The sequence below is a fragment of the Apostichopus japonicus genome, chromosome 1 (assembly GCF_037975245.1).
Source record: "Apostichopus japonicus isolate 1M-3 chromosome 1, ASM3797524v1, whole genome shotgun sequence".
Classification (NCBI taxonomy): domain Eukaryota; kingdom Metazoa; phylum Echinodermata; class Holothuroidea; order Aspidochirotida; family Stichopodidae; genus Apostichopus; species Apostichopus japonicus.
Genome location: NC_092561.1, coordinates 5,011,054 through 5,038,814, shown reverse-complemented (window position 1 = coordinate 5,038,814; position 27,761 = coordinate 5,011,054). Strand labels below are relative to the sequence as shown.

General features: G+C 37.9%; 2 protein-coding genes across 3 annotated transcripts; one reads left to right on the top strand and one right to left on the bottom strand.

The window, feature by feature from the left end:
- The first annotated feature begins 1,418 nt into the window (after positions 1–1,418).
- On the top strand, positions 1,419–9,295 carry LOC139962943 (uncharacterized). 2 transcript variants are annotated; one of them, XM_071963464.1, is made up of 8 exons: positions 1,419–2,532; positions 2,643–2,897; positions 3,907–4,031; positions 5,358–5,427; positions 5,681–5,809; positions 6,899–7,087; positions 7,858–7,968; positions 8,985–9,295. In XM_071963464.1, the coding sequence occupies exons 2-8, from the start codon at positions 2,733–2,735 to the stop codon at positions 9,168–9,170; spliced, it is 975 nt and encodes a 324-aa protein (XP_071819565.1). In that variant the 5' UTR covers positions 1,419–2,532; positions 2,643–2,732; the 3' UTR covers positions 9,171–9,295. The 2 variants fall into 2 exon arrangements, with proteins under 2 accessions (XP_071819565.1, XP_071819500.1); XM_071963399.1 differs by having other exon boundaries at positions 1,419–2,897.
- A 1,948-nt stretch (positions 9,296–11,243) lies between these two features.
- LOC139962868 (uncharacterized) lies at positions 11,244–23,974 on the bottom strand. The gene is made up of 10 exons (XM_071963289.1): positions 23,959–23,974; positions 22,013–22,117; positions 21,186–21,373; positions 19,636–19,798; positions 18,035–18,219; positions 17,141–17,303; positions 16,655–16,842; positions 15,487–15,649; positions 12,796–14,690; positions 11,244–12,220 (listed from the first exon to the last, which is right to left on the bottom strand). The coding sequence occupies exons 2-10, from the start codon at positions 22,089–22,091 to the stop codon at positions 11,957–11,959; spliced, it is 3,288 nt and encodes a 1,095-aa protein (XP_071819390.1). The 5' UTR covers positions 22,092–22,117; positions 23,959–23,974; the 3' UTR covers positions 11,244–11,956.
- Between the last annotated feature and the right edge of the window lie 3,787 nt (positions 23,975–27,761).

Sequence of the window (27,761 nt, the reverse complement as noted above, 5' to 3'; positions counted from 1 at the left end):
TCTCATTATTGGGCATTTGGATTGTTAAACCAGGGAGCTGCTACTCTGTTAGAGTAGCAGCTCCCTGGTTATACACACCTGCTGCGGTCATGATGAACGTTGGTGTGGCTAGCCTATATAATAGACCACCACAGGAGTCGATGCTTGAAATGCATCTGTGCGGGTATAATACCTTTTGGTCCTCCCCTGTTATATTAGAGATCGCGCTTTACCGTTATAGGTGCATCCGTTACCGTACTCTGCATCACAGGTAGCCTATATGATTGCTTCTCAAGCCCTACATGTATGGCAAGCCATGTAGGACAAACTCACCGCATAATGCGTATTATTTTGAATTTATCTGCGAATAATTCGAATATATGCGTATATATTATTAGCGAATCATAAGGCTTATAATACATATATACTCGCGTATTGAAACGAATATAAACACGTATTAATTCGAATACATAGGAGGAATAATTCGGATATATACAAGTTTTAAATCATGCAATTGTTTAGATCAAGTACATTTAATTGGCTTGGTTGTACGTCAATAGAGACTAACTTTGCAATCTCTCATTTATTACACTGGCGAGGCTACAATGTGATAATTCTCGGAACTCGTTTGTGGAAGCTATATGACATGCAAGTTATTGTCTGATTTAATACGCGTATATAATCGAATTAACACGTATATATACGTATTAAAGCAGCATTTTGCGTCCTTTTCTATGATTTTTCTCAACCTCACTGATTCCACTTTGCCATAACGACATACATAACTAGCTAATCTATTTATATTTTACTTCAAATGGTGGCATAAAAGTCGAAAAATTTGCAACTTTCAACTTTGTTGTTCTCCAAGATATTTTCCGTTGGGAACCCAATAAACCTCGCCCATAATATGAATATTTAAACACTACGAACGTCATTGACAGATACGTAATATAACACCACGCTTGTTTGTGTACAGTCTATATGGCAGTTGTACCAAGGAGTTCCATAACAACTCCCTGGTTCATGTGGTTGTACCAACGCAAAGTCTTGAATCTATTTTTAGCAATGGGCAATAACTAAACCTGCATCTCTGATTGGTTGCATTCAAACTAGTGGGTTTGGCGGAATTGTATGCGATTAATTTTAACTGTGGAATTTGTCGAGGACACTCTTCTCATTATCGACATTAAATCGTTAATTACTCGCTAATTAACGCTCTTGGCAGGGTGAAACTTGGATGGTATCTTAGTTTGCTGTTTTATGATTGATACATGTAAAAAAATCGATGCACATGATAAAAAGGTGGAAAAAAGTGACCCAACGCAAAATGCTGCTTTAATAAGAAAGGACATATTATGCGGTGTTTGTCCCAGATGGCATGCCATATAAATCTCTATGGCGTCTTCCGCGTACTATAGCCTACCTGATACCATGTGTCTGTACACCATACACAAATGAAGGAACCACAAAAGGCAGCTCACTGTGGCGGGTGTATGTGCATTTCTGTATGTATTTCTGCATGTCATACCTATCTCGTTACCTCGCTTACCGTATATTTTATCAAACTTGGGTGATGTGCTATACCAGGCAGCGTTTGGTTCAGTTTGCTGACATGGTGTAGTCAGTATATAGTTGCCTTGAGTTGGTAATGTAAAATCGCAACCACCTCCTGGCGGCAGTCGGAATTTTAGTCTACATTACCTCATCGAAAACGACTTGACATCAATGAGACAAGGAAATATCAATTTTGAAATCTGGAGCAGTTTCTCGTTAAGTTATTTTACCAAATTTTGCCGGAATTGCTCATACGCTATATGCCCAAAAAATCCCCATGCTAGAGCTGTGGTCTCGACGATATAAACTCATTCTCGGTGGGTCCATCAGAGTATCGATGATATCGCCGGAATTTAAGCTGAAGCATTAAAACAAGATTGATCGTCACTTTGCTGTTATCCTTAAAAGGAACATTATTTTGTGCTTCTAACATCACGGAGTTTCCATATACGATCATACACTTTGTAAATATCGACAGCCCTTCATTAAAGTTGTATCAGCCTTATATGCGTTTCTTTTTTCTTTCTGCCAACAAACGGGTAGTCTTGTTAAGACCCTTTGAACAGCCCATAGTGTACCTTTCTTTTTCACAAAACTATTTTCCCGTATCTGTATTTGCTGCACTGCCCAGAGACGTGACGCCAGCGGCAACGCTTTCGATTGATACAATTTCGTAAAAATAATATGAATAAAGATTTGTGGTTTGCATAAGTTCTCGCCCCTCTTTGGAGAAATGTCCAAGAAGTTTGTATCGGACAGATCCTCGGGCTTGTAAAATACAGTGCCAGGGCAAGCACATTCGTGGTAGACAGAAACGGACTCTAAGGCATATACAGTTACACGCGAGAAAAGGAGTATTACAAACGACTTGGCCAAGAATAACAAACGAACGGCTCACTGTTTCGAACAGGAAGTATAGGTTCTACACAGTAGGTCGAAAAATTGATTTTCACGACGTCGATTATTTTGACCCTTAATCGAAATTCAAAGTTATAATAGGTAAGCTATAGTATAGCTTTGGGACTATACACATGTATAGGTTGTCTAGTGGTATATAGCAGATTCTGTAGTAGGTCTCTTTCATGGGTTTTGTATTGTATATGTTACAGGTATACCGTACGTATAGTTGCAAAATAAATTTCCAAGTTCGAAGATAGCTGGCCTAAAGTGCACTACTGCTGTATTACATTCGAAGCAGTATGGATACATCAAAATGTGTACCAATCGTTGACTTTTCGGGTTACGGACTACATACAGAAACACCGGATGAAAGTAAACTGCAGACACTGGCAGATGAAATCCACGAGGCGTTCGTGACGATTGGATTTGTCCATCTTAAAAATGTTGGAATCCCTCTCGAAACGGTGAGTGATCAATTTATGGTGCTGCAGGTTGCAAATTAAAATTCTTACTTGTGTGAAAACATAGCAGGTGCATGACAAAATATTGAGGATCAAGTAACATTCAATAACTATTAGGTTCCTGGTACCCTTTGTGATGAAAAAATACAAACAAACCGGGGTACCTGAGTATGTTAAATGTCATAAATTGTAATCACATTTTGAGGAAAAAGGCCTATTCAGTAATCTTGATGAGAAAAAATGCCCCTATAGTAACTGGACTACAAATTCTAAACATCCTACATAGTTTCACATTCAAAAACTGTACTCGTCTTAAAATGAAGAATAATTGCTAATTAGCTAGCCTGATTTACAAAACAAATAGACGGTGACAGTATAAACTGCGTTTTCATTACAATCCCGAAAAGTTCTTTATCAAAATTGTTGCTTTTGATAGCATGTCCATTTGGGGTAAATGCGCCGTATTTCTCTACTTAGGAACGTGTTTTTTTGACAGCCGGGTTTGTGATGATGGGGGAGGTATATGTTATAATCTTAAACCATTTATTCCTAATTCTCGTCATTTTGTTTGTCTTAAACAGTACATACGCTGTTTTATTATATTTTGATCATTTCGATGGTGTTTGATATTTAATACCATAACATTATTGCTCATCACATTTCATAAGACATATTTCATTTCCAATAACGTTGATTGTTGGCAACTTGCTTTGAAAATATGCATTATAACATTTTAGTATATAAATGAATATGTTTGGAAGACGAAATTTGTTGGAATTAAAATGATTCAAGCTATTTAACTAACTCATCAATTTTTCAGTCAAGTCTTTGCCACAAACGTATATGTGTTTTAGCTTGATCTTTGTAAATGTTATATCAGTAATAACACGGTATACGTTTAGAAACAATGAGAACTTGAAATAGACCAGAAACTGTTTTAAAGTTGTAACATCATATAGCCTACTGAGTGCTATTTTGTTTTTAGGCTTTGTGAACCATATTTCGTTCTTAGATTGAACAAGCTTTCCAAGTTTCGAAAGGTTTCTTCTCGTTGGGCTCCTCTGAAAAGGCCAAGTATAAGAGTGGTGACTGGATTAAAGACAGTTTCCATGGTTACGTGCCTCCTGACCTGGAAGGGTAAGTTCAACTATTCTGAAGCTATGCGCATGTGCGTATGAAAATGTACGACTGAATGTGCGGTCAGTTTTAGATTGGTGTAATTTGCAAAATGAATTCAAAACATAATGTTCTGTTATGTATTTATATCGTGGAATACATAGATTCCGCTAAACGTAAACAAGCATAAAAATCCTTCTTCTTATAAATGTTTTTGCAGTAAATCATTCAGTGTTTTACGAAAGTGTGCTAGCAAGGCAAAGTCACCTCTAATTGCATGTTTTGTTAGTTGTCCAAAGTGCTGTTTCTGGTCACCACGATTCTATTCAACAGTAAAATTATTTTCTTTGGTTATTGTCTTATACAGAAGCATTCTTATTACTTCCTTTCAACATGAAAGACATTTTATTCAGTAATTAAAAAGAAAAACATGTCTACAAATTGAAGTTTATACTGAAAGTATAGAATGCGCTATATAATCCAAGCAAGGCTTATATAAAACATGGGGAATTACGACCTTCATTTAATTAGGAGAGCAACAGGCACAACTTGAGCTTAATGCTTCTTTTAGTATGCAAATTCTTTGTAACCAACACATTTAAGCGACATTAGTTGATTGCTAGCTTTTTCTTGTTACCTATAGTTGTTCCAGTATTATGTAGTGCATACATGGTTCGTCTTCGCTAATGTTCATAACGCGAAGCATACAAAGATAATAGATACTCAATCTGTTCTGCAAATTTTAAATTATTCTCTACATTTCTGCAGCCTGCACTTGTCACTGTTCTACAGTGTAACCCTACCCCAGCCCCTCCCACTGCTTTCTATCATGCACTGGGGAGTTTCAACAGCTAGTGAGGAGGTGGGGAAGGGGGAGAGCCTGTTCCAGATGTGCTGAGCAGCTACTTCAGGATTAGCGTTTTAAAAGGAAGTAATAAAGGGGAAATAAGAGTAAATGGCGCAGATTAGACAATCAATTTATCAGAATAGAAGCACACATCTTGGCAAGAAACCAACCGAAGGAAATGGAAGCTAACTTTATTGGGGTGGGGGAGGGTGGGCTGTGCTGTCTCAACCACCCTCATTGAAGACGTAGCTAGCGCATGAAAAAACCCTCCTCGGTGACAGGGCTGTTCCCTAAAAGAACCCCCCCCCCCATGAGTGAGGAGGAATGCAAGCAGAGCATGAATAGATACGTCTGTAAAAGTTCGCCAAAACAGACTGGAATTTCTAAGGCAGGGGGGAATGGGGGTGGGGTGAATGATTGCAATTGCTGAGGTGCACCTCTAGTGACAACTCAGCATATATAATATCTGCATATTTATATTTTTACTTTTGTGTTTGTAGGTTGGATACGGACTATGGGCAAAAAGATATGAAGGAATCGTTCAACCTACGACCCATCATTAAAGAAACGGTGTTTGCATCCTCTTTTTTTTTTTTTAGATCTGATTTGTGTAAATTGTGCAAACAATTCACTTCAAAATCAAATTGTTTTTAATATCGAGTAACTATATCCTTATCATAATTTCAATTTTCCAACCAACGGAACAAATTCTGTAATTTGAAAGTTAACTTAAAAGTTAAATTAAAAGAACCAAGACGGAGCTTGTTGATATGTTTATTGATTTGTTTCTTTGTTCTTTACCTGTTCTATGCGTTATATCCAGGATTCGAACGAATTTCCCGAAATTCCAGACGTACCAAATATGAAAGCTTGTTTAATAGACCTTTATCAGAATTGCAAGGTACTGCATCAGAGGATTTTGGAGATAATGGCCAAAGGTTTGAGGTTAAAGGTAAATTCAAAGTCTCTAATATCCTCTACGTCACTTCAACAGCTTTCTTGCAGAAAATGGTTGAAATACTTATTTTATATTTAATCGTTAAAGTAGTCATATTTGCCATTTTGCAACTGAATTACGAGGTGACCAGTACGTAATAAATGTATGGAATTGATCAATTTGTGACACAATTCTAACATATTAAATGAACCAATAGTCCTGTTCTTGTAAATGATCAATTACAGGTAGATCTTAACAGTTTGACGAATACTTTACTTTCCAAAACTTTTGGCCATTTTTGGTGGTTATCACAGTACGGTACGAATGACTTATAAACTGACAATCTCTGAAATGTTCTCCTTCCAATCAAAGTGAAGGGGGGAGGGGCAAGGGGAGGAGGTTGGCGCACTATGAGTATGTTGTTAACACTGTTGTAAACGGTGTGTGCATTTGCATATAAGTAACGCCAAATATATTTCTTTTCATATGGTTGATGGAAAGTTCCCCTGCCCCATGCACCTACTCCAACCAAATCATGTTCTTGGATATGACTTTAGGGTAAGGGATGGGAGGGGTGTGGGCAATGTTAGGTTATGGCATAGGCAAGTAGGCCATGGCCTAGAACCCCGCAAATTTTTGGGCCCTTCGCGTAGGCAAATTTCCTGCAATTATGATAAGGCTTCATGCACTGGGGAGAGATCCATCTACGTTTTAAGTGTATTTATCAATGGACTGTACATTCCCCAACCACGCACACGCACTTACACAAAACAGTTCATATACCTTTCACATTATGAAAAACATTGTCTTCCATGACATCATTAATGACTTTCCCCAAAAATGAAATTCAGAAAAAGGTTAATTTGATGGATATATCAGTCATAGGAGATTAGGGCCACCCAAAACGATTTTATGGTCCATGTTTCCACATAGTATGAACCCGGGCCTGAGGGGGTGGTGGTGATGGGATGAGACACTATGAGGATGTATAACGCTTAATATGTTCCTTTTCATATGGTTAATGAACAGCTCCCCTGCCCTTTACCCCTCCTCCCCAAACCAAAAAGCTTGTTCTTGAATAACTATGACGTATTCTCCACTTAGGATACCATGGCTCTGGCAAGCAAGTGTGGACATATCGGCACCAAGCGCAACTGTACCACTCTCCGTACGCTGTACTACCCACCTTTTCAGTCTGATGACGAAATCGAAGACATGCCCATGCGATGCGGTGAACATTCTGATTATGGAGCAATTACTTTATTGTTTCAAGATACAACAGGAGGCCTGGAGGTAAGTTAAACAATGTCGCTGTTTGTTTTCACGTAACAAATGTTATACAAATATATGTATCTTTACTTGCATGCCCCAAAAATTCAAATTTCATTTAAAATACTATTAATGACAGTAAAGCCTGATTCTTCCATTTACAGAACTATATATATAGGCCATGTGTCGATATGGCCGGAGTCACGCACGGGTCAGGGGGCGTCGAAAGCCAGGCCGGTCCCCGGGAACAATTAGTTCACAGGACCCCTTTTTGTTTTGGCCAAGACCTTATAGTGTATCGTCCTTTGTGAATAATGAATTAACGTAGACAGAATGTTGATAGGTCATTGTACATGCATTTATTAAAATCTTACCGCAATTAATAATCACCGTTCAAATATGCCTTTAAATGTTTAGTCCATGGTGCAACTGTTCCTTTCAGTGTTTTATCAAACCTTACATGCAAACCAAGCAAATACAAAAGTTCTATTTTTAACCACCGAAGCACCATGCATGGATGACATGTAAAATCTTCCGCGAACCGCCACTTACGAACTCCTGACATACCACAACATAGTTCGTCTTCACTTAATAAGAAGATATTTAGACCGTTTAAAGAAATTCGTTTTACATACTTTTGCGATGAGATGAGATGTTCTTATCTGTATCGCAAATTTTGTTTGATGGGATACGGAGGTTAAGCGCTCGGGCTTAGCATTTGTTCAATGCTTCATATAGTTTTACCGTTTTCCGAAAACCATATATATATGTTGTATTATTATATTTTATTTTAGGTACGCAGCGTTGACGGTCGTTGGATACCGGTTCAACACATACCGGATACCGTTTTAGTCAACTTAGGAGATTTGATGCAACGCTGGACATCGGACGTTTACAGAGCTGCGGTAAGTTGATCATTTTAATCGCTAAAAAATGAAAAACAAAATATGCCAGAAAAGTTGCATTTTAAAAACGAATGGTTTATGTTAGGAGCCAATGGTGGGGGCTAATAATCCGCCAACTTTGCATGCAAGATTCCGTTATTTTCCGAGCATTTCAAGTCTATTGCCTCTGATTCAATAAACTCCAAACTTGATTGTTTCCCTATAGTTTAATTTAGCATACCTATACAACCCTTAACCCATAGGATGTAAAAAAACGTGGAATATCTCGTACAAAACCTTCGTTAACAAGTCCATTACTAAACAGCACTTTTGTTGTTCCAAAACGATTCCTTAGAGCTAGCATGAATGTTATCTCAGATGCATTGCTTGCGTAGAGCAAAACAGAATAGCAATCAACAGCCAACGACTGGAACGTTCACCACTGTCACAAAAAACACAAAGCTAAAGTCGACTTTATGATACGTCATCGGAAGAGCAGTTCATTCATTGCAATGAACCATAACTAATTCATTTGCATGACGTTAGAATTTTTTACTGTTGTTTTTTATCTTTCATGGTAGCCATGTGGTTGTTATGGTAGTTCGTATTCCAGCATAGTTGCCTGTACTCATTGTTGCCCTTATGTTTTTGTACTCGTAATCGTATACCTCGAGCTTTCTTTTTGTTGGAAATATAGTATTGATATAATACTGCAACTAAGATAAATTACTTCTACCAGGGAATTAAGCCTTCTACTCTTACTCGCAAGGAGAAATTGACTTAATTTTACTCGTACTCATGCCATTCTGCCGTATTCGCACGTTAATGAGTCTGTTTTCATGATGATAGGGCTTATAGGTGGATGTTAAGTAACAGGATAATTCATCTTTCCTTCATCCATATCAACAGTCTAGTTCTTTATGGTATACCAACAGATTGTGGTTTTAATAAGTGGAAAAGAAAATTCCAGGTGAAACAACCGTTTTCTTCATTTGTTTTCATTTTTCAACAACCCTTGTTTCTTTTCTTTTCGACAGAAACATCGAGTTGTCTTTTCGCCAAAGACAGTTAACTTATCCCGGCAGTCAATCGCATTCTTTGGTAACCCAGACGACGACGCCATTATTGAATGCTTAGACGGATCGAATAAGTATCCTCCTATTTCTGCATTGGATTACATAATTGCTAGAACAAAGAAGAGCTTCTCCATCGGCGATACATAGAATTATACGTTAAATGTACTATTAAGATAAGAACGCTTCCATCTCATTTTTTGAATGATAAACGTGACTTTTAACTTACGTCTCCTCATATTCCGTACTCGAGAAGAGATCATGTCTTGCTTTTTTGGTTCCTTGCTTTAGCAAAAGGAACCTATGCAGTCAGGTTGGCGTGTGTGTGTGTGTGTGTATGTATGTATGTGTGTATGTGTGTGTGTGTGTCTGTGACACTTGCTTGGGTACGCGCTAACTCAATAAGGGAATGTTAGATTGAGGCCAAACTTGGACTATAGATCCGCCATATGGAGAAGGTGTGCCCTATTGTTTTTGGTGCCCACAAAGGTCACCAAAGGTCAGTTATGGTCCAAAAACCGAAAATATTAAAACTGCAATAACTCCCAGTGCCAATGTGCGACAAGATTGATATTTTGGGACAAGTTGTGAACTGGTTAGGGGAGCATTTTCAAACTTAACGGTCATGTGATCCGAGGTCACCAAAGGTCAATTAATGATAAAAAACTAGTATTTTTGCAATAACTTGAGAACGAAATGTCTGTTAGGGTTGGGAGTTGCCTCAATGTAATCCAATTGTCGACCCGCATCTGGGTGACCCTTGACCTCAATTTGACCTCTGGTGACCTTTTCGTGTTTTTGGGATTTTTACAGTTTCAATGCTATTTTCAGATGTCAAAGGTACCTTCTGATCATAAATGTCAATAGGTTGACCCCGTGTGACCTTTATGTGCGAAGTTATATGGGGTCAAAGTTTTTCGGTCAGAGTTAGGATGGTTGTACAGACTTTTCGTTTTGTTTTTTGGAATCAGGAGATTAAACTACATCTGAAACCAAGGTCAAAAGGTCAAAGGTCACATTAGAAAAAATGTGCTTATTTTGGGAGGAAACGAGCAAAAAGGAAAATGTTTGGTTTTGATGCTAGATTTGGATATCAAAGGTACCTTCCGATCAAAAATGTCAATTGGTTGACACCCGTGTGACCTTCGTGTGCGAAGTTATACGAGGTCAAAGTTAATTTTCAGACATTTAATGCAACAACTCCCAGTTCCAATGTGCGACAAGATTGATATTTTTGGACAAGTTGCAAATGGTATAGGGGAATATTTTCAAAGTTAACGGTCATGTGATCCGAGGTCACCAAAGGTCAATTAATGTCAAAAAACTAGTATTTTGGGGGTAGAAAATGGGCAAGGAAAAAAATGTTTGAATTTTTATAGTTTGATGCTCTAATTTAGGTCTCATCAATCAAAAATGTCAATAAGGTGACCCAAGGTGACCTTTGTATGTTAAGTTATATGAGGTCAAAGTTAATTTTCAGACATTTAGTGTAATAACTCCCAGTGCCAAGGTGTTACACAGTTGATATTTTGAGACAAGTTGCAAATGGTATAGGGGAATATTTTCAAACTTAACGGTCATGTGATCCGAGGTCACCAAAGGTCAATTAATGATAAAAAACTAGTATTTTTTGCGATAACTTGAGAACAAATTGTCCGTTAGGGTTGGGAGTTGCTTCAATGTAATCCAATTGTCGACCCGCATCTGGGTGACCCTTGACCTCAATTTGACCTCTGGTGACCTCTGGTGACCTTTTTAGTGTTTTAGGGATTTTTACAGTTTTGATGCTATTTTCAGATGTCAAAGGTACCTTCTGATCATAAATGTCAATGGGTTGACCCCCGTGTGACCTTCGTGTGCGAAGTTATATGAGGTCAAAGTTAATTTTCAGACATTTAATGCAATAACTCCCAGTGCCAAGGTGTGACAAGGTTGATTTTTTTGGACAAGTTGCAAATGGTATAGGGGAATATTTTCAAACTTAACGGTCATGTGATCCAAGGTCACCAAAGGTCAGCTAATGTTAAAAAAGTAGTATTATGGGGGAGAAAATGGGCAAAGAAAAAATGTTTGAATTTTTTACAGTCATGCTCTATTTAGGTCTCACCGATCAAAAATTTCAATTGGTTGACCTCCGGGTGACCTTTGTGTGTGAAGTTACATACAAGTTCAAAGTTAATTTTTTGACATTTAATGCAATTAAATCTCAATGCCAAGGTGTGACATGGTTGATATTTTGGGACAAGTTGTGAATGGGGTGGTGGAACATTTTGAAACTTAAAGGTCATGTCATCTGAGGTCACCATTGTTATCATATCTGTTGACACGCTTGTAGGTCTCTTATATTTCTTACATTTGCGACGCCATATTTAGATCTCAAAAGTGCCTTTTGATAAAAAATCCGGTCACATTTTGTGATCACAAAAGTGTTGGCTATAGTGTTGGTTACTTTATGGGAACATGTAGGACCACAATTACTTGGACTATTTGAGCCCAATCTTGCTCGATAATATTATGTGTATTGTCATATACCCCAAGCAAGGAACCACAGTGCCCTTGGGCTCTTGTTTTGGTATGTCTACACTCCTACGCGCGATTTAGAAATCACCAGGGAGCGCTGGGGCTCTAACAGTTTCAGTTCAGTTAGCACATCGAACGACACTAGCACCTTTCGCGAACAGATGACCAGCGCCTTCGGCGCGTAAACCGGTATGCCCATCCAGACCTTGTGTATACACAATGTATAGAGAGCAGCAGACAGTAAGAGGTAGCAGTAGGTGTAGCGGGAGGGGTGTCTTGATGAGCTGAGCATGTCAATGACGACGACGGATTGATTGCTACAGTATACCTGACGCTTGTGCCCGCAGCCTGTGCTTTGCCTTTTGTCAATGTAGTCTCTCCTACTATATGAAAGACCTGTATCGATTGGGTCAGTGTTAGTTATCACGTTGTGTACTCGAGTTGGTAGTACCCATAACAGTCATACTTAATGAGGAAGTGATAAACGAAGTCGCCCTGTCTAGTCTCAACTTTCGAGACCAGAGTCTCCTCGCCCTTTGGTTGCAATTGGCTCCAAAGAAGAAGAAGATGAGAATGCCTTGAATAAGAAGCAAACCGTAAAAGAAATACTCGAACGAACGTATGCCTGTTGCGGGAGCTATGTACCCAGAAAGCCACATGAACCCCATTAAGACTGAAATCTGCAGAGGAAAAATTCCAATGATAATGTATAAGCAATGATAGTCATTCCTACCAAAGTGTACTGTATTGACATAGACTAGCTTTAGAGAAAAAACGTATTATGCTAATTTCAACGTTTAAGTTACCTTCAAGTAGTGCGTGGTTTCTACGTGCATTCTAGAATAGTGGCGTGGGTAGCTACCAAAGGTAAATATACAATTCATCATTTGTTTTGTCCGGCACTCTTTTTGCTTAAATATATATATATATGTAATACTCATGTGTCCTTTATTTCAAGTTAGAAGTAGTTTCCTCTTTTACCCACACTGTTCCAATGCCTATAACCTGCATTCCTGTATGATAATAGTTGTATCTAAGCTATTCTTTTGCTACTATTTATTACATTTGTCATTTAGCAAGTTGTAATTTCAAATACACGTTGCATATAATAATCATTGCGCTTAAAGCTTTCAGACGCTAAATCGTTACTATAATATTATGTAAGATCAAGATTGAAATACGGAGACTTTTATCAACATGTTTGGAGGTGTGGAATGTACGGATGGATGGGGATAAACAAATACGAAATATTTACCTTGATACAGACTATTAGCTCAGGGAAAGGCCCCTTCTCTTGGGTCGAATGAAGATTGGCAGTTTTCGAACTTCTCCTATGAGCCAAGATACCTTTGATGATTTGGATAAAGAGAACGACGTTCACACCAACGGCTAACAACAGCGGGCCACTAACAACAATTAAGACAAATATCCCGTCGTAGATCCAACATTCCTTACCCGAGATGGACCCATAGACAACAGAAACTGCACCCGTCATCCAGCAGACGACGCAAGTGCCCACCAGCAAGGAGGGTAGACAAACGCCAACCTGTGAATACATTAACAATTTCTTGCAGTTGATTCTGCCCGCCAGTCTCATGTTCTTTGCGCTGAATGTCTGCCGCAGATCGTAAGCGAGAACTGTCATCCAACCGAACACGGATATCCACAACCAGTGTGTTATTATTGCTACTGATGAACATAACCAGGGAATATCTGTAACAAGATGGCTGATGAATTCCAAACAAAGAATGGCCATTGCCAAAGAAAGCACAAAGACCATCACGACGATTCCGAATGTGTTCTGCAGCGGTGGGAAAGCAAGATAGATGATAAACGTGAGTAATAGACTAATGATGGCGATCACACAGCAGACACTACTCCATAATGAACCTTTCGTTTCTTCAATATCAACTGACTGGACGGCGTTACATGAAATGATCTTCTCTCTGGAGCTATTACCATCTAGTACGTTCAGTGTGGTAGCGAACCCAATCCAGTAATTTCCATCGAAGAAGTCACCAAACGTTGATTCAAAACCTTCGCCAGAGCTGTCTAATGTACGTTCTTCAATCACTCCGTTACATTCTAGTGAAAGTTCAGTTTCATTCGGTTTGCAGAATTGGATTAATTTCATACAACTTAAGTAGCACGTCTTCGCGCTTACGTTGCTGGAGAACACAATGGCCTCGAATACCGAAAGCAAATGTTCTTTCCACTTCACATTTGATGTAAAACTCTCAGGAATCTGTAACACGACTGTATCGTCATCACCGCTGGTACTCAACCATGACACTTGTTCTGTTTCATTCCATGGTAAAGAAAAATTCAATACATCTTCTGTCTGAGCGTCGAGTGTTTTATGCGCGTTCAATTCATAGTGCCGCAGATGTTCTTCAAAGCATATTTTGCTTCTCTCTTTGAGGTAACTGCAGCCATACGACGATTTGTCTATTTCCAAAGCCGCGTAGTAATGGAAATTCTGTTCTGCACAGATGCTTGACATCTTCATACATTTACCTTCGCGTAAAACTTCGCCTCTGGCACAAATGTTCTTTTTAACCTTTTTCCGCATTTCCGCCAAGGGGCCAAAAAGTGCCGTGACTTTTCTTTTGCAACTTTGACATTCTCCTGGACATGCTATCTCATCGTCCGTTTTGTGAGGATCGCATTGTCTTGCTGATGAGAGACTCACCACTTGACTACAACTTGCTGATTCATCCTCAAGTATCTGTTCAACTTCATAGGTATATACAAACGGGCATTCATTACAAGTGCTGTAAATCATCATCTCGTTGTAACTAGGGAAGTTGTTACACAACGCACAATATCGATTTTTGAAGAGGACATCAAAACCGGCAACAACCGGAGGTTCCAAAAATACATTTCCGCCTTTTTCGTTCCTGACATTCCAATCAGTTGTACAGTTTTTACTCAAAGACTGATCAGCCCCATTTGGGCATGCACTGATCATCCAATAGTAGGTTCCATGGTATAGCGATGACGGCAGTTTCCCAAGGGCAGATCTACACTGTAAAAGACCTTTCGGAGGGTAACGCTGCAGCTCGAATCGTTGCCTCATTCTTGGTTCTGGTCCGTCTGGAGGGCACTCATCATAATAGAAATCTTTAGTACTGCATTTTAAACATGGTGCTGTGGAAATGCAGAAGGAAGAGAACGTCTTGTAACCTTATACGTTCAAGTCGGTATATGTCAACCTTTAACAAATACAGTGGATGCAGTGGGCAACAAATGCTTCCTCATTGTCAAAGCTGGTTGTTTTTGATGGTTGCTGTAAAACAGCGACGTCAATTGCAATAATGAGTGATGAACGGAATACGATTAGGCAGAATACAATTGATATAAAAACGAAAGCAGGATATGAAGTGCTGCAGGAAATGAAAGGGCTGTCGGGGATAAAACTATACAGAGGGCTGTAAGAAAGGGAGTTAGCAAAGGAGGATGAGGAATGTTTGGATAGTAAGGGGACAGATTATATAGGAATGTATTTGAAGGTGGATGAACATGGTGTGTGATGAAGTGAAAGGGACAAGAGGAAAGAGAAAGGGTGGGCGCAAAAGGGAACGGGAGTCACTCTTATTTTGGATATTGCGACTTTTACGTTGAATGGCGTTGCATCCACATGTATTCCCAACCGAACTGTATAAGGGCGGTTACCTAAAGTTCAACACCTTCTAGAATCGTGTCCAACATAATGTTGTTGGACGTGACTACTCTGAAAGAAAACGGTACCTCGACATCGATCTGCACACAAAACCTACAAAAACACACCAGCTACTTTCATCTCCATGCTAATTCTAGTTGCTATTCACACCTCTGAATGGCTGGTATTGAATATGTTTCGTTACAATTAGAATATCGCAATGAAGCCAGTATATAACCTCATCGTTCGAAGGCATGAAAGCTGACATATGAATTTACCACTTACCTTTGACAAAATTGACCTGGGCGCTGAACCCAGGGGCAGTGATGATATCGTTCGTTGTGAACTTGACGAACAGCTGGTTTTTGGTCGACGTAGTGGTACCAGGAAGCGAGGAGCCACAGAGTTGCGCTAATATTGCAGAGGAGTCAGTCGACCCGTCATAAATCTGAAGAGATTGTAACATATTTTATTCATACTATAGGTTGTTGACCTATAATTATAGCATGGGCCATTGGAGGACAAACCGTGATATGAAAAAAACCTTCTCCTAGGGCACGTTGATTTTGACAAAACTTGTTCGTATTAATCAGCAGGTGAAGAGTCATAAAAGATGTACTTCTATTGGCAGATCAAGGGTCATTTGAGATCAATTACAAGCAAAAAACATATTAGAGCCTCCTCCTCTTTGGAGATAAGCTTGTTTTGACAAAACGTGATCGCAATTATCAGCACATGATGGGTCATAACATTTGTAAGTAATGTTTAGGTCAAAGGTCATTTGGGGTCAAACCAGTGGTCAAAACAACAAAATTCGTATAAATGCCTACTCTATCAAAAATATGAGTAATGTCTGCTCCTATTAGTCATTTTGTGTGATTTTATTTCAACCTGGTGACAATGATGACAGACCAACGTTCATATGGCTGAACATCAAGTCAGTGATTATGTGATCTCCCGTTTGGCAAATTAAATATCACACCAACCTAAGAAAAGTATTTTGTCCAAATCTATCTAACACAGTCTATGTACTGTAGAAAGTGATCCGAAGACAAGTCATTATAGCTTATGTTTCATTGATAAATATCACGTGTTTATGTCATCTAAAGATGTGCAAATTTTGAGTCAGCATTTGCAAACCACGTGTCCATTACAGAACATGTACGTTGTAATTAATAAAGAAACTTTGAGGCACATGTGGCTCGTTGATGTATATATTCAGACTGGATCAAGTCTTATTCATGACAGTCATCCCTATCACGTTTATCAAGAAAACATTCCAGATATTAAGAATATTTTAAAGCTGAATATCTTGGAAAACGCGAATTCATAGAAACGTTATCAACAGTGAAAGTTTATTTCGAATAGCCTATGGCATATCAAAACTAAATATTTCTTAAAAGCACCGATTAAGCGTTAACATAAGTTATATATCTAAAGATGATTAACTCACCGTAACAGAGTCAACTGCACACCATTCGTCGAATTCGGTAACGAAGGAAGAAAATGTCAATTCAACTACTTGATTTTCACCGCTTTCGATCAGATATTCACAGTTTTGAAAGTTACCATAGTTCTCAGGGAAATTTGGTGACGTAATCGTTGATCCACTCTCGTCAACGACGCTTTTACAGATGTGTCCTGGGAATGAGATGAACTGAAAGAGATTATGCTGTTTTCAATAAAAATGTACTAGTTATGATAATATCTGAAAATACACCAAAAGAATCACATTATATGAGGTTTCTACGCAACAGACAGGCTTGGGAGAGTTACACAAAGTTACAACCAAACTCAAACTGAAGTTTTAACTAGCTTAAACTTTTCGAAGAAGAGTCTGATGATTAGGCACATGATTATCATGAACATCGTAAAACGATGCCTAAAGTAATGATTAAATTTATTCGTTTCTAATTGTGTTCTCGAAACAAAAACTTACGATCGTGGAAAGAGAATGAGGCGTTGAATCCGAAACTTGAGTTCTGAGTATTACTGGTGATCTGTACAACCATCTTGTTGCCCTCACTGTAAAATGTCCGTCGATTTACGGATCCGCAGAGGCTGGTTAGCTTTGTAACGTTCTTCGTGTCACCACCATATATCTGCATGTATCAAGTAAGTAGCAGATTCAAACTATAATGACATCGATATACAATTGATTTCGTATAATAATGGCTTCACGTAACACCATTTTGCATCTGCGTTAGCAGTTAATAATGCATATAACACGTTCATGAGATACCACAATATAGCTTCATGTATCAAGTAGGTACCAAGTTAAACATTGAAATAAATGGAATGCTCCTAAACGGATCACTGTATGATGGCGTCGGCTCCTCGGTGCAGGCCAAAAATGTGTTTGTCTATTTATTTATTTATAATTTATAATGATTCGACCAAAACATGTTCATTCCTCTAGATATATAACCACCATAACACCCTTGAGTTGACCAATTTGCACCCCATTGTAGACCAATAATGGATTCTGTTTTCTGGTTGAGGAAGCTTGTGTTGCATCTGAGTAACTGACCGAATGTATTGTGTATTAGACTATATAGTCCAGTCGCTTTAAGTGATTACCCTCATCGGTTTAAAGGGTCATTCCTCACAAGGTGTAAATGGGTTACAGAAATACAACCCATAGATTAATAGCAGTGTATTTTTATTATTAAAGGTCTCAAACGTATCAAACTTAATTTTGTGCCTGAAGTCATCATTTAAGTATACATTACTTATCATTCTACACGTGTACAGTCAATGCCCGATGATTCGTTGACATTGCTGGAATCAACTGATAATGTTTTGTAAGTTTATCTGCTATAGCTATACTCACGGTCACTGCGTCGCTTATACAACCCTCTGAATTTTCCACACTGAACGCATAGAAAGTTATCGCTGCTAACTTGTCGTCTGGCGCGATCACTGTGTATGTACATCTTTCCATATCGTTATAATTAGCGGGAAAATTTGGCGACGTTATCTCACCACTCTCAGTTAAAGACAATGAACAAGTATCGCCTGTATGTAATAAGTATAAAAACAAAATATGACAACGCTATAGCTGATGTCTAATAAATATAAGTTGGTAGGCAATCCATGGAGTTTGCAGACCCTTATCTATCCCAAAACTTGGGTACATGAAAAATATGATGTCATCACAACTGAGGCACATCGTCATCCACCCACCGCGATTAAAATACATGGGGGCTTACCCTTTTGAACCTTAACTTTGGCCTCATGACCTTTGACATGTAAGGTTAATAAATACTTTTTAAAGCATTCATTCAAACAGTTCATCCATACAGTCAATATACTCCACATATGAGTTAATGACAACTGTCGTTTTGGTATGTGCATAATTGTCAGTGTAACACTTTTTGTTTAAGTTTCCAGAAATTTTGTCAAGCTATACAACTAACTTCAGCCACCTGGAAGAAACCTAGATTATCGGTCGAAAACCTTCGATTATCGGTAGCTACTCCATGTTAATCGGTCAATATTCCAGGTTTTTCGACCGAAAACATGTTATTGGACATTTGGCTTGCCATGCATGTAGGGATGATATATAAGCAGCTAATAACATTTAATGACTGAAGTTACACTGGCTTTCCCTCAGGTTCCATATAACAAATCTTGATAGTGTTCCTTTGGAACTCCAATTGTGGTAGTATCTTGTTTCTTTCAAGAATGTGTTATTTATTGTTATTTATAAGATTACCGTTTGTGACAAAAGACTTCGCTTTTGGGAAACCTTCACTTGCTTGGGTGTAGGCTTAGCTTACGTAAGTGGCGAGATCTGTTTTTATTCTTCTGTTTATTCCTTTTAAATTTAGTAGCTGATCTCATTGTTCTCTGTTCTTTCAGATTGTGTAATATTTAGTTTTATAGTGTTAGACACTACAGCGATATTTTATCGGAATATGGTCCGATTTTTCCGATTTTAGGCGGGAAATTGAGGTTTGTGGTAGTGAATGCAATGAATGCAGTGGAATATTCGAATACCTGCTCCAAATCCGAGGGGTTCTGGAACGGACTACATTATGAAGTGACGTCACATCGAAAACGATAAAAATCGGAAGAGAAATCGGATAGCTATCCGATAAAAGGAAACGGAGTCAATATCAAAAGTTAGGAGAGGGCTATTCCACATCGGAATGGCTCAACAGATAGCAAATCATGTCCTTTATCACTGTGGCTAAAAGACCCGAACGAAAAACTGGCTGTTTTGATTCCTCTGGGAAAATCGGATAGTATTCCGATAAAAAATCGGTATAGTGTGACCGGGCCTAAATAAAATAGACAAATTTGTATTGATCGTACCAAATTGTTTTCACATCTAACTAACGTTATGTATATAGTTTGAAATTTCTTAAAGGTCATACTAACGTTGATTATTCACAGACAACAGAAATATAACAGAAAACAAATATTTACCCCTTTTAAAGAAGACTTGGCCCCAAAAACCAAAGCCTGCATTGCCGCTATCACTCTTAAAACGAAGGGTCATATGTCGACTGTCACTGAAAACCGGTGACATTATGGTATAACCGCACAATTTGGCAAGCAGAATGTCTGCTGTCGACTCTCCGTCATAAATCTGTGAAGGTAATTAAGAATATTAAGAAACAAACCTACAAAAAGTGCACTTAGGATTGAAAAGGACATTTAAACATATTTTTATATTAAACAAGTGGCGTGGATTGGTCTACTCTTGCGAGAGAGAGTTCATGGCTAAGCGGAGTTAAAAGAAGTTAGACAGAATTTTAATGAAGATTTCGTTTATCTTAGTAACAAAAAAGAAGATATAACTTGGGCATAAATTTTACACAGTCTATATTAAATTTGAGCACCTTTAGAAAAATGCTATACATATCTAGAAGGCTCGTTGAATATTAAAGTAATTCAGCGGTAGCGTTTATACTTCATTACAGACCTACGATTATGCATGAAACTCAGTGTTAAACCAATTGTTTCAAATATTCTGCGTCGTAAAAGTCTTCACCATTTTGCACCATTTGTATATCACATTGTAAAATGTGACATGAGACATTAAACCTCTTTCTAGTATTATTAATTTTTATATTTTATTCTTTATATGGTGCTGTGGCCGAGTGGATAAAGGCGGTGGCATTTGAAGCAATGAGGCTTATCAATCGGGAGGTTCGGGGTTCGATTCCCGGCCGGGTCATAGTAAGGTGGGTTTTTCATCCAAGAGCAATCTACGGTTTTCCCATCTGAAATGACTTTCTAAAATTGAAAGATTCCAAATTTGAGTTAAAAATGTTGAATTGGAAGCCACCCGACGTTTAAGTTGTAGTTGCGGGTTTCTCCCACATTTGTGGTCGCTTAAGCGTCGTAAAAATAACTGCTGGTGGTGATATGTTATCTATTTATTTTTCAGCTGTTTCATAGGAACTCATGACCGTATGGTCTCCATATGGTCTCTGCTAGGCTAGTCAGTTTCGCCATTTTTGGGGTCCCTGGCAAAATGCAGTAGGACATGTATCTTGGATCTCAGAAAACCAAACTTGCAAAATTGGCCGCAACACTACACCATGCAATGGACCCAAAAGTACCATCTTTACCATAAATTCCAGTATTTGAATCTTTTAAAAAAAAAATTGGCATGTCTTAGTAAAATGGTTGTGGAGAAGGGGGGAGGGTTGATATCTCAAATAGGCCACATAATTACTGTACAGTTACTTAATCCCTCAACAGAAATGGTACTATTTATATAACAAAGGGAAAATCTTCCATTATTAAAGTTCTAATGTGTTTTGTCAAAAAGGATGGTAAACATCAAAACTGGTTGCCTGATGACTTTTGAGAATTAAAAACAATGAATTATATACTTAACTCAATATAAGAGAAGCGTTAACACGTATTTTGTCTTAAATCTTGTTAGCAATTGTTAAAAAATATACCATCATTAGATTGATGCTTAATCCGTCTGAAGTTTAAATTGATAAGAGTCGTAAAATTACCGAGAGTGAATCCATTACGCATGTAGAGGTAAACTCAATTTCTATTTCATGTACAATGAAACCGACGTAGTGTCCCTCGGGTGCGGTGACGTAGTAATCACACAGGCTGTTTCCAGAGTAATTCCCAGGGTAGTTAGGAGAGAATAACATGCTTCCGCTGGTATTAATGTAGATCGGTTGACATGAACCTAAGAAATTGAGCAAAATATAATAGCAAAGACAAATATCAATCAAGCAATTTCTCTCCTATAGATTACAATATGCTGATCAATGTACCACATAGTGAAATGGAAATCTACTTATTATAAGTTGAATAGGATTCCACAAAAAAAAATTAAAAAAACTAAATGTGCAGCTTATGTAGACTGCCGCTTACTTTAATAAAATAAAAGTTACCTTAACAAAATTACAACTGTATTTTAGTGGAACTAATTTCACTTAAGCTTAAATTGCTTAATTGTAGTTTTTTTTAAATTAATATACGTATTAATTAGAATAGAGGGGTAAATGTTAAAACGCCTTGACGCCGTACTTATATGTAATGTGTGTTGCAGATTGATTCGCTTACCGCTCTCTTTCTCTCTCTCTCTATCCACCTCATGGCCACTAGCTAAATATTGCCGTTGCATCTAAAATCTACTGGCTAAAATCAAATTCCCAATTTCATTTTCCTTGGATTAATGCAACTTTTTGTGTGTGTGTGTGCTGTTTGAAGTGTTTGTGTACCATTTGATGAAATTTGTTGGTGTAGTAACATACTGCGGTCACTGTTTGGAATGGACTAAGACAAAAAAACGGGGAATATAATAATGCTTCATTATACTCACCGATATCTTCTGTAAGTTCGTCAGCCATTGTGTTCTTCAGTAAAAGAGGAAATATCCATACAATCAACAAAAGTACCATTGTTAGCCGTTTTACGTTGCTAAACGCTGAAAAAAATAAAATTGTTTGTATTACTTCACTTTCAGTAAAATCTTAAAGCTCTTTGAAGGATTCTTTTAAGTTTGTTTATCTTGCTACATATTGATCAATCAGCTGTTTAAGACACTACATAATGTTGATACAGTATTGTCCGTCAAAGCGACACACATCATCCCTTTATTACATCTTTTGAACGATTGAAGAGATGCCAATTTTCGGGACTATGTCGTGACGTCACACGCCAACCACCGTACCATGATCCGATGGCAAGTTTGGCAAAATTATCAGCTTGTTGTAAGCACTTGCCTGACTGCTATGCAGGAGGGAGAAAGAAAATATTAAATTCAAATTACACAAGGCTTGCTTTATCACTAAGCCGGGCTTGCCCGCATATGTAAATTTAATATGTTACCAGGAGGTCATTATTTAGAACGTACTTCGGTACGTATTGTAAGACTACTTTAGGATGTATATTAGGTAGCATTTTAGGACGTATTTTATGATGTATACCGTAGAAAGCGTTTTATGATATATTTTAGGGTGCAGCTTGGGAGTTTTTTAAGGGTCGCTAGTATGTAAAGTGGTGGAGTAAAATATATTTTTAAAATGACGCAAGTATTTTTTTTTTCTTAAGCCATCATTTATTGTTCATCTTTTGCAACAACAACATTCATCACATATTTTTCCTTAAAGTATATAAACGCAAACATTCTGCATTAAAACCTTTATGCATATAAACAAAACAGTAATGGCATAACAGCAACCACTATTCTTCAAATAAAAATGGGTTCGTACTAAAAGTGGCCTTTAAGGTCTGGAACGGAAACGGCCCACGTAATTTGTTCTTATGTAATTGATGTTCCACTTGTAGTTGAAATTTGAACTTATACAAAAATTCCTTTACAATTAACGAACCATTGTTAACTTTCTTCTGAAAATGTAATATTTGATATAAAAAATTAGAAAGTTCAATGGATGTTTTGATAACAGTTGATATCCGAAGAAAACATCTTTCTTGGAAAAAACAAACTGTCTATTGAAAATAAAGCTAGCACTAATATTACATTCCCAAAAAAAGATGTTCTATTGTTTCATCATTAACTCCGCAGAAATTACAACGAGGGTTATCTGTCATTTTCATTTGAAATAATAAGTAATTTGTTCCCAAAATACGATGAAGAAAGCGATACTGGAAATACTGTAACTTTGATTCCCTTAAAGACTTAAACGGAATTTGAAAGATAACATTCCATTGACTCTCATTAAAATCAAACTTATCATTCCATTTAACAATAGACCTAAGGCGAGTGATTACTCTTTGAATAAGCTGCTTAATAAATGAACCATGAATAATGAAGAAAATATGAATGATATTGAATAGCCTGAGTGTTCAATGTTTCAGGATTAGTATTACTGTGATTCAATGACCTTCTCCAATGACCTGGAATAGCACTAACTGCACCATGGTAAACAGTGAAAGGACAATTAATATGATACTTTTCTCTAAAGTCAGAAAAAGAAAAAAGAAAATGACGCAAGTAACTATAAGGATAATATAGGCCTACTGATATGAATACTTCTTCTTATTCATTTTATTCGATTATTCTTATTTGTGTGTATATATATATATTTCAGTTTGACCATGATTGGGGTGAGACACCCCACACCCCCCCCCCCCCTCTCTAGCGACGTCCCTGTGTATATATGTTCAGTATACGTAAAATCAGATCAAACAGATAACTGAAACTGAATGAGGTGATGTCAAATCATGGCTCAAAAAATTTACTGGTACAGATTTACTTTCGAAATGGGTCCAAGGCTACAATTGTTCCTTAACTAATTTACATACCGTCACATCTTTCCAAAGCTTCGCTCCAGTTAACTCAATATTAGTTTGCTTCGGAAAAGCGTCCTTCGGGAATCTGTTCAATTAATGAAATTAAGACATTTCGAGATATCACTCGATCGGTGAAATATGAAATGAAGAAAAAATTGTTCAACGTGTATCGGATATCTAGCTTACAAATCCTCGCGAACGAATCCACAGTCCTTGTGTATAGTAAAATACATGTAAGATATGTCTGGACTCTTCGTCTGTATATATATATACTGGATGCTACAAGGTTGTCTACTTTGTTGTTTCAGGTGTTAGGATTCAGTCAAACTGGGCATATTATCTTGCGCTCTTGTAAAGGAACGCGCAATGACCCTGGCCAGGGGCGGCGATTTGTTTCAAATATTGGGGGGGGGGGTTTGCTTGGGTGCAGGCGAAGTACTATCAAAGAGGAGCGCCACCATTGGTTGGCGCGCAGCGTACAAGGAAATTTCTGGTTTTGATAGCCCCCCAGATCACCGGAAATGGCACTTCTCGGGCTTGAAAATGACCAACCAGATGTACACTTTTGCCTGAGAACCAAGATTTTCCCAATAGTTTTTTCACCAGTCGCCGCCCATGATCGCCGCCCATGACCCTGACAATACGCTGGCTTGCGCGTATAAGGGAAGCGTGTAGTGGTATGCTTATAATGTGTACAAAACATATTATGATGAAATCTTTAATTAAAATAAAATAACAAAATGACTGTCAAATTGCGAAGCGAGAAATTACAATATATGCAGGCCTGGGCTGGAATTTAATGCAACTGCTGTACGGTACCGTATACAGCTAAAGTAGACAGCAGATTTAAGTAAACCATTAAATGTTGCTTGCATATGCCGTGAATGTCGAAATCAAGTAAAACGACTAAAGCTAAACAATGCCAGCATAAAAATGCTTGCACTTTTCAACTGGTTCAAGTAAACCTCTCTTGTTAGCTGCGTAAGCAAGTTAAAGCATTTCATGCATATATAATTTTATAATATATATTTTAACATCTGACGTGGTGGCCAGTGCTATAAGGGGCAGGTAAAAGACTCTTGCTCTGCTGGTCGTTTAAATCGTACTAGGGTTGAAGGCATACTAGAGTTCATCACGCTCCAGTGGTGGTATGGCACTTTTTTGTGGCCTAGGATCCCGTGTCTTCCTTGTTGTCGCAAAGAACCTGGTGGGGGGGGGGGGGTGAGAATAAGGTCGGTCAAAGGTCGACCAGAAGCAATATAAGTGGCGTGCGTGAAGCCTTGCCTATGGCCAGATGGTCTAACTAGCATGTTTGCAGCCACCGACAAATAATTACGTGACCAGCCAATATTGAATGTACGGATGCTTTTAAAAGACATCATAGGATTGTCTATCAAAATGTTCTTGAGTATTAGACTAGCGCCATCGTAAAATAGTTTACTCTGCATGGATACGCTAGTGGAATTATATAACAAAAACTGGGGAACATCCCCACATCGCCCACTCCTCACTCCTCACCCCTGACCCCCCAACCCCCTCCCTGCAATAAAGAAAATAAAACAATGTTCATAGTAATAAATTCAAAATTTAAAGACTCCTGTACTATTCGGATTGACTCTATTAATCCATAGAATACATGGAGTAAAAACGTTTATCGAGATTCTGTTTTATATCCCACGTTACCCACAAATGAATACCTTTTTCTGCCCCCAATAATTTCCCTTACTTTCAAAGTGCAATTCTCATGTATATAACTTTCTTAAATTATATATATTACAACAACGATATAGTAATATATTAATCTGTCTTTATATGTTTGGGAGAGTAGTTTACCAAGTTCTAAAATAAGAAACCCTCTTAGAGTGTAATGATTTAAATAAAGCAGGTTAATGAGAATGTCATTAATTAGTTCATTTGGCTGTCAACATTTTCTAGCCTCAGACAGTTTTCAAATTAGCATTAGTGATATGCAGAACACACAGTAGACCTATATGGTAGATATCAATCTTAAAGTTCCATTTATACGTCATCATTTTAATTTAACCCATGACTAGTGAAACTTTTAATGTTCTACATATTTATGGAATTTATGTGTATATAAAAAATCAACTCAAATAGCCCTTTTAAAGGGTGTGAAGACTCGCGCAAAAAGAAGCGTCTAATGCCGGTAATCTGCCTTAGTTTCGAATGAGGTGTAACAGAAGTGTTAGACACCACCATCGTTCCATAAAATGCACACACAGCTTGCTACCGTCGGTAATTAGACACTAGTGTACAGTCAGTACAAACAGCTGCGGTCAATACCCACAGCACAGTGTACAAACGATACAGCGATGGACATCCCAGGTAAGCAACGGAAAGTTAACTTTCTAAAGATGGCGGCACGCTGTATGGGGCGAGTCTTCAATGCCTTTAAGGTCAGTTTACGTTTATCATACATAACTTGAATCATTGTAATGAGCAAATGAGTTGTTTTGAAGTTTTGAAGAAGGGTGTGGGGGGGGGTCGTGCACTGGTGTAGATTCTCCACCGCATGGTTCTCACTATAGTATAGGACATTCCCAAATAGAATACGCAGGATCAAGTACGAGATCTACACTGTCTTTGGTAATCCACGGTACCCATATATACGTCAGTGATTGTAAGAATGGTTAAGTGATCAACATAACACTATTACAAATTTACAAAGACTGAACTACAGAAAGACAGATCAGCTGGAATGATAAAGAAACTATTTCTAGAACAATACGAATTAATACATAATTTAACCATGACACAAATATTTATAGAAATCGATATTCAACTTCCCAGCCTGAAGTTTATCTTGTAAGGATATCCGGTAACACCAAAAAAGATGATGAAGTTGGTCACAAGATACCCCTCACCACATCAACTGATACCATCAACTGATAGCCTTGTTTGTCTGTTAGTCCATTATGTTTCTCGGCGTGCGTGGTGCGGTATATCGGCACCCCTGTTGAGACCAAGAGGAACTTATAATGCCGTGATTAACATGATAATCATGCATAACAAACGTATAATATATCTCATGAGATCATCTCGGGCTTAGGTTAATATTTTTTAGCTATTATGAGGCGGTTAAAAAAAGATAACAAGGCATACCAAACGCATAATAATAGCAAAATGGTCAATATATCACACTTCGGTATTTATATCTTATTATGAGGTGCTTAAAGTCATCACTATGCATAACAAACGTATAATATATCCAGATGAGATCTTCTCGGGCTTGGATTTAATATTTTTATCTATTATGAGGCGGTTAAAAAAGATAACAAGGCATACCAAACGCATAATAATAACAAAATGGTCAGTATATCACACTTCGGTATTTATATGTTATTATAAGGTGCTTAAAGTCATCACTATGCATAACAAGCGTATAATATCCAGATAAGATCATCTCGGTCTTGGATTTAATATTTTTTAGCTATTATGAGGTGCACGGTAAAAAAGATAACAAGGCATACCAAACGCATAATATATCAGATGAGTTGACCCCTGTCTTGGTTTTGATATATTAGTTGTTGTGAAGTGGATTAGTTAAGGTGGTTAAATGATATATATGAAAACGCATCAAAGGGGATTATGTTCTCGATTTTACTAGGTTTACTTCTTAAGTTGATAATCATCGTCAGGTAGTGATTTGAGTCAACTAGAGGGCCCATGAAAATATGGAAGAAAGGATAATATATCATTCTCATTTACATTATATACCTAATTGAGGAAACTAGGCCCGGTGCCAAAGTTGTCCTGGGGTCTTACCCACCTCTCGACGCCTCTGATTCTGCATA

Coding starts and splice junctions, on each gene's coding strand:
- LOC139962943 (XM_071963464.1), top strand. CDS start 2,733: ATGGATACATCAAAATGTGTACCAATCGTTGACTTTTCGGGTTACGGA. Junction 4,032..5,357: donor GTGCCTCCTGACCTGGAAGG/GTAAGTTCAACT, acceptor TTGTGTTTGTAG/GTTGGATACGGACTATGGGC. Junction 5,810..6,898: donor CCAAAGGTTTGAGGTTAAAG/GTAAATTCAAAG, acceptor TTCTCCACTTAG/GATACCATGGCTCTGGCAAG.
- LOC139962868 (XM_071963289.1), bottom strand. CDS start 22,091: ATGGTACTTTTGTTGATTGTATGGATATTTCCTCTTTTACTGAAGAAC. Junction 19,799..21,185: donor GCGTAATGGATTCACTCTCG/GTAATTTTACGA, acceptor TTACCTTCACAG/ATTTATGACGGAGAGTCGAC. Junction 15,650..16,654: donor GTGCAGTTGACTCTGTTACG/GTGAGTTAATCA, acceptor CAATCTCTTCAG/ATTTATGACGGGTCGACTGA.